The 6,000-nt window shown below is 39.0% G+C and overlaps 2 protein-coding genes across 4 annotated transcripts in view; one reads left to right on the forward strand and one right to left on the reverse strand.

Annotated features, from left to right (window-relative positions):
* The window catches only part of LOC107594437 (protein phosphatase 1K, mitochondrial-like), a 9,874-nt gene extending 4,614 nt beyond the window's left edge, over positions 1-5,260 (reverse strand). Inside the window, exons 1-3 of one of the 3 annotated variants that reach the window (XM_016284492.1) lie at positions 5,240-5,260; positions 3,005-3,579; positions 653-753 (exon numbers count right to left, since the gene is read on the reverse strand). In XM_016284492.1, coding sequence (XP_016139978.1) covers positions 653-753; positions 3,005-3,444 — 541 coding nt within the window. In that variant the 5' untranslated portion in view covers positions 3,445-3,579; positions 5,240-5,260. Of the gene's footprint in view, positions 1-652; positions 754-1,882; positions 2,460-3,004; positions 3,580-4,397; positions 4,528-5,239 lie in introns of those variants that run through there. The other 2 variants (XM_016284490.1, XM_016284491.1) reach the window with 2 other exon arrangements.
* A 99-nt stretch (positions 5,261-5,359) lies between these two features.
* The window catches only part of LOC107594453 (probable E3 ubiquitin-protein ligase HERC4), an 8,446-nt gene continuing 7,805 nt past the window's right edge, over positions 5,360-6,000 (forward strand). Inside the window, exons 1-2 of the mRNA XM_016284508.1 lie at positions 5,360-5,369; positions 5,684-5,798. Coding sequence (XP_016139994.1) covers positions 5,360-5,369; positions 5,684-5,798 — 125 coding nt within the window. The remainder of the gene's footprint in view (positions 5,370-5,683; positions 5,799-6,000) is intronic.

A 6,000-nucleotide genomic window follows, 5' to 3' on the forward strand; every position in this document is an offset into this window, starting at 1 on the left:
GACGTGCGTTAGAAAAGTAAACACCATTGTTTAAGCAAAACATTATGCTTAGCATAGAAAAAAAGCATTAAAAAAAGCATAAAAGCAATTGATTTTAAGAGGTACATCTATTTTTAGCAAATAGCATTTCTTCACTGAAAATGACTCCCACAGTAAATATTCTACAATGTGCTTTTCTCTGACATCAAATAAAACTAGTGTTATCCATATATAAAAAACAAGCTTTGAACACAACTAATCAATCAATTTCCAGAAACCAACACATGTGAAGAAGGCAGAGCACAGTAAAGAGAGATAAAGAGAAAGACAGAAAGGAAAGAAAGAGAAAGGTCAGGAACCTTCCAAAAGTCCACGCAAGGACCCGCTGGAGCAATCTAACCCTCCGGCCTCCATAAAGGTACCGCAGAGCTGCAGCTCTTATAGGGGTAAGCTGGGTCCGCGACTGTTGTAAATATAACACGCACACACACAGGGCAAGATTGGACATGTCACGCAGCAGGCCACACTAGTGGGCCACACACTACATGAATATGATGGACCTAGTGTAATTGTATTTATTCTATCACAACAGCATTTAATATCCTTATCAACAAAGATGAATCTAAAAAAAAATAAAATAAAATTATAAATAAATCCGTAAAATAGGACCTACCATCTGCACTGAAGTGAAGATGCCTTGCTAACGCTTTGTCCACCTCAAGAAATGCTTTGGTTAAAACTAATTCCAAGTTATTCTCCTCTTCTGCAATGTCTCTGAAACACAAATAAAAAATGCATTATAAACAGTTAGTTATTCTGAAACACCACATGCCCCGATTCAGAAGCCCATAATGGAATGGTTTAAACAGGTTTAGATAATCAGTTCTAAAGGAAGGAACTCCAAGAACTAGTCTCATAGTTAGTAAATACAGAGCTTGCATCATGACAAAGCTCTACGCGAGTAAAATCATGAGCATTTGTTGTATATGAAACATCTTGCATATTCTTGCAAAATTCAGAAAACAGAGATATAAAAAAATAAAATACAAGCCCACTAATTAAATATTTCACCCAAAAATTAAACTTGATGAAAATTTTGTTTCTTCATCTAAACAGTTTTGGAGAAATTTTGCATTACATCACTTGCTCACCAATGGATCCCCAGCAGTGAATGGGTGCCGTCAAAATTAGAGTCCAAACAGCTGATAAAAACATTACAATAATCCTCAAGTAATCCACACGACTCCAGTCCATCAATTAAAAACTTGAAGCAAAAATCTGCGTTTGCAGATCAAGACATTCTTAACTTATAGTATTGCTTTATAAAGAGGAAAACTTTCTGAATCAGGGGAGAAATATACTGGTGGGTTTTGATGTGAGATGAAAATAAATTTGTTTCACCATTCACTTTTCTGCATGGAGCTTTTCATTTCACAAGACTTTAACTGATGAACTGGAGTCATGTGGATTATTGTAATGTTTTTATCAGCTGTTTCAACTCTCGCTCTGACGGCACCCATTCACTGCAGAGGATCCATTGGTGAGCAAATTATGTAATGCTGAATTTCTCCAAATCTGTTCCGATAAAGAAACGAACTCCTCTATGTCTTGAATGGCCTAAGGGCGTGTAAAATCTCAGCAAATTTTTATTTTTACAGTGATGACCAAAATTATTAGAACACTAGTATTTTCACCAGCTAAAAATGGTTTTAAGTCAGTTATATCTATCTTTTGCTGCAGTGTGTCAGTAGGCAAAATGAATGTTTAGAAATGTAAACTGATATTTCCTACTGACACACTAACTGACTTAAAACCATTTCTTTAGCTGGAGAAAATACTAGTGCTCTAATCATTTTGGCCACCACTGTAGTTGAACTATTCCTTTAGAACCACTGATCCTTACTTAATATGCTTCTCCATGTTTCTGTGGCAGAATTCAGCAGCCTCTGCACCTCCGTGCCCATCAAACACTGCAAAGTACATGATGTTGTCCGTCATCTGCGATAGCTGATAGTGGTCTTCGTTCACCTTCCGCTGGCCAATCTGCGATGCGCAGCCCACCTTGGCTAGGCTAACTTTGGGAATGGGTTTACCATATCGGATGCTCGACGGAAGCAAGATGGGCTCATCAATGCGGTTGTCCCAGATACCAAAGGAGTCCCAGGTAGTTGGAAGGCCACTGCTGTCCGGATCAAAGCGAGAGTTGCTGCACCGAGGAGATGATGGCGTGTGTAGAGCACGTTTCGGGTCTTCCTGGTGGATGCCGGTTAAGCCGAGGGCAGCCCTGCAGCAGACACGGGATCCGCTAAGCGTGGCATATCGCACGAGAAGAGCCACTGACATACTCAGTGGCAGCATACCAAACTCTCTGAACAGGCAGTAAGAGTCTGAAACAAATGGCCCTTAAATATGCTTCAAAAATCAGTGCAGAACGTAAGTACACTGGTCTTTGTAAATATTCAGTCTTGACCGGGAGTTCTCTGAAAAACAAGGAAAAGAACAAATGAATGACTTGCCCTGAAGCTTGTTAATCCCTAGAGTGTACATACTATGCAACATGAAGCACGTAGCATTCACATCTCAAAACGTAGCGAGATGCCTACACAGACAGCACGTTTTAGTCACCTATGATTTCCAAATATAGCTAATTAGGTAGTCAGCTGTGAGCAAATTATGTAATGCTGAATTTCTCCAAATCTGTTCCGATAAAGAAACGAACTCCTCTATGTCTTGAATGGCCTAAGGGCGTGTAAAATCTCAGCAAATTTTTATTTTTACAGTGATGACCAAAATTATTAGAACACTAGTATTTTCACCAGCTAAAAATGGTTTTAAGTCAGTTATATCTATCTTTTGCTGCAGTGTGTCAGTAGGCAAAATGAATGTTTAGAAATGTAAACTGATATTTCCTACTGACACACTAACTGACTTAAAACCATTTCTTTAGCTGGAGAAAATACTAGTGCTCTAATCATTTTGGCCACCACTGTAGTTGAACTATTCCTTTAGAACCACTGATCCTTACTTAATATGCTTCTCCATGTTTCTGTGGCAGAATTCAGCAGCCTCTGCACCTCCGTGCCCATCAAACACTGCAAAGTACATGATGTTGTCCGTCATCTGCGATAGCTGATAGTGGTCTTCGTTCACCTTCCGCTGGCCAATCTGCGATGCGCAGCCCACCTTGGCTAGGCTAACTTTGGGAATGGGTTTACCATATCGGATGCTCGACGGAAGCAAGATGGGCTCATCAATGCGGTTGTCCCAGATACCAAAGGAGTCCCAGGTAGTTGGAAGGCCACTGCTGTCCGGATCAAAGCGAGAGTTGCTGCACCGAGGAGATGATGGCGTGTGTAGAGCACGTTTCGGGTCTTCCTGGTGGATGCCGGTTAAGCCGAGAGCAGCCTTGCAGCAGACACGGGATCCGCTAAGCGTGGCATATCGCACGAGAAGAGCCACTGACATACTCAGTGGCAGGATACCAAACTCTCTGAACAGGCAGTAAGAGTGAAACAAATGGCCCTTAAATATGCTTCAAAAATCAGTGCAGAACGTAAGTACACTGGTCTTTGTAAATATTCAGTCTTGACCAGGAGTTCTCTGAAAAACAAGGAAAAGAACAAATTAATGACTTGCCCTGAAGCTTGTTAATCCCTAGAGTGTACATACTATGCAACATGAAGCACGTAGCTTTCAGCCGTCTCAAAACGTAGCGAGATGCCTACACAGACAGCACGTTTTAGTCACCTATGATTTCCAAATATAGCTAATTAGGTAGTCAGCTCACTGGGTTTTAAAACAAACCCTTTGTTTGAACACTAATAAGATGCTTACAGCCCTCCCACTGAAGTCACTGATTAAAAACATGAGACATGTATATAATACATGCCTAAAAATGCTGCATATGTAGTCAGCTGGTTAGGTTATAAGACAGTCTTTGTTTAAACACTAAACAGCGTGTTTACTGCCTGTCCCAATGGAGGCATTAAGTAACACTACAACTGTGCCCCACCCCCTATTTAATTCATACATTATAAACACATACCCTGCAAAAACAACAGCACTACAGTAATTTCTAACGGCAATAACCAAATTATAGATACATGGGCGAAGAAACAACAAGTTAAATATGAACAGAGGGTAAATAAACATGACGCAACACTCCGTTTACATAACAACATGCTAGCAAACCCTTCAAACCACTCTTTATTCAAGCTTTAAAGAAAAATGATAACGCAAAATAGCTGAAGCAGATATAAATTATTGAATAAGTGGATTGTTAAGCGTAAAACATTCATCACAGCAAGCAAAATGGAGATGAATCCTCGAGCTTTCGGAGCTGGCGCTGCTAGCAAACGGATTTTCGCAACAGCAAAACGCGAATATTGTATAATTTCCAGACTTGATTTGCTACTTACCTTTAATTTGTATGATAACAGCGATATGTGGTATGTATTTGTTTAACTTAACGGGTTAATATATCGTACAGTAGGTCATTTCTTCTTAGCGTCGTTTTTTTTTAGCTGCACACAATCCGCCTATGAAGGAAAGTACATGTGAGCCAATCAGATCCCTCCGTTTCGTCGGTGGGGTTCGATCAGTTGATTGGCCAGACTAATGTGATTGACATGGATCTAAACCAATGAGTTTAGCGAAACTGTAGTAGTAGGCGTTCTAAACTCAGGAGCTTGTGGATATTGTTTATGTTTTAATTGCCTTTATAAAATGTCTCATAGCGATTCTGCATATGTAGTCAGCTGGTTAGGTTATAAGACAGTCTTTGTTTAAACACTAAACAGCGTGTTTACTGCCTGTCCCAATGGAGGCATTAAGTAACACTACAACTGTGCCCCACCCCCTATTTAATTCATACATTATAAACACATACCCTGCAAAAACAACATCACTACAGTAATTTCTAATGGCAATAACCAAATTATAGATACATGGGCGAAGAAACAACAAGTTAAATATGAACAGAGGGTAAATAAACATGACGCAACACTCCGTTTACATAACAACATGCTAGCAAACCCTTCAAACCACTCTTTATTCAAGCTTTAAAGAAAAATGATAACGCAAAATAGCTGAAGCAGATATAAATTATAGAATAAGCGGATTGTTGAGCGTAAACATTCATCACAGCAAGCAAAATGGAGATGACTCCTCGAGCTTTCGGAGCTGGCGCTGCTAGCAAACGGATTTTCGCAACAGCAAAACGCGAATATTGTATAATTTCCAGACTTGATTTGCTACTTACCTTTAATTTGTATGATAACAGCGATATGTGGTATGTATTTGTTTAACTTAACGGGTTAATATATCGTACAGTAGGTCATTTCTTCTTAGCATCGTTTTTTTAGCTGCACACAATCCGCCTATGAAGGAAAGTACATGTGAGCCAATCAGATCCCTCCGTTTCGTCGGTGGGGTTCAATCAGTTGATTGGCCAGACTAATGTGATTGACATGGATCTAAACCAATGAGTTTAGCGAAACTGTAGTAGTAGGCGTTCTAAACTCAGGAGCTTGTGGATATTGTTTATGTTTTAATTGCCTTTATAAAATGTCTCATAGCGATTTAATATTTATCTGAACTGTATGTTTATTAATGACATCATAATGAAAGTATGTTTATTTTTATAGTCTTATTATTATTCTTTTTAAGAGAAGTTGAACTGATGAAAGTATTTGATTTACTCCAGAGCAACTACAGCTAAAGAATAACAAAATCAGACTGATCGTCTGTGGAGGAGATGGTGCGGTGCTTCTTGCTAATGGAGGAAATGTTCTCATTATGGACAAATCTACTGGGTACAGGTGTGTTTTTGTAGGCTTAACAGCATAAATGATAGTATACAGTGTTGGGGGGTAATATATTGCAAGTAACGCAAGTTATGTAATCAAATTACTTTTTTCAAGTAACTAGTAAAGTAACGCATTACTTTTTAATTTACAAGAGAATATCTGAGTTACTTTTTCAAATAAGTAACGCAAGTTACTTTTTTCCCCAATTTATTGA

This window comes from Sinocyclocheilus grahami, unplaced genomic scaffold (assembly GCF_001515645.1).
Source record: "Sinocyclocheilus grahami isolate Dianchi unplaced genomic scaffold, SAMN03320097.WGS_v1.1 scaffold183.1, whole genome shotgun sequence".
Classification (NCBI taxonomy): domain Eukaryota; kingdom Metazoa; phylum Chordata; class Actinopteri; order Cypriniformes; family Cyprinidae; genus Sinocyclocheilus; species Sinocyclocheilus grahami.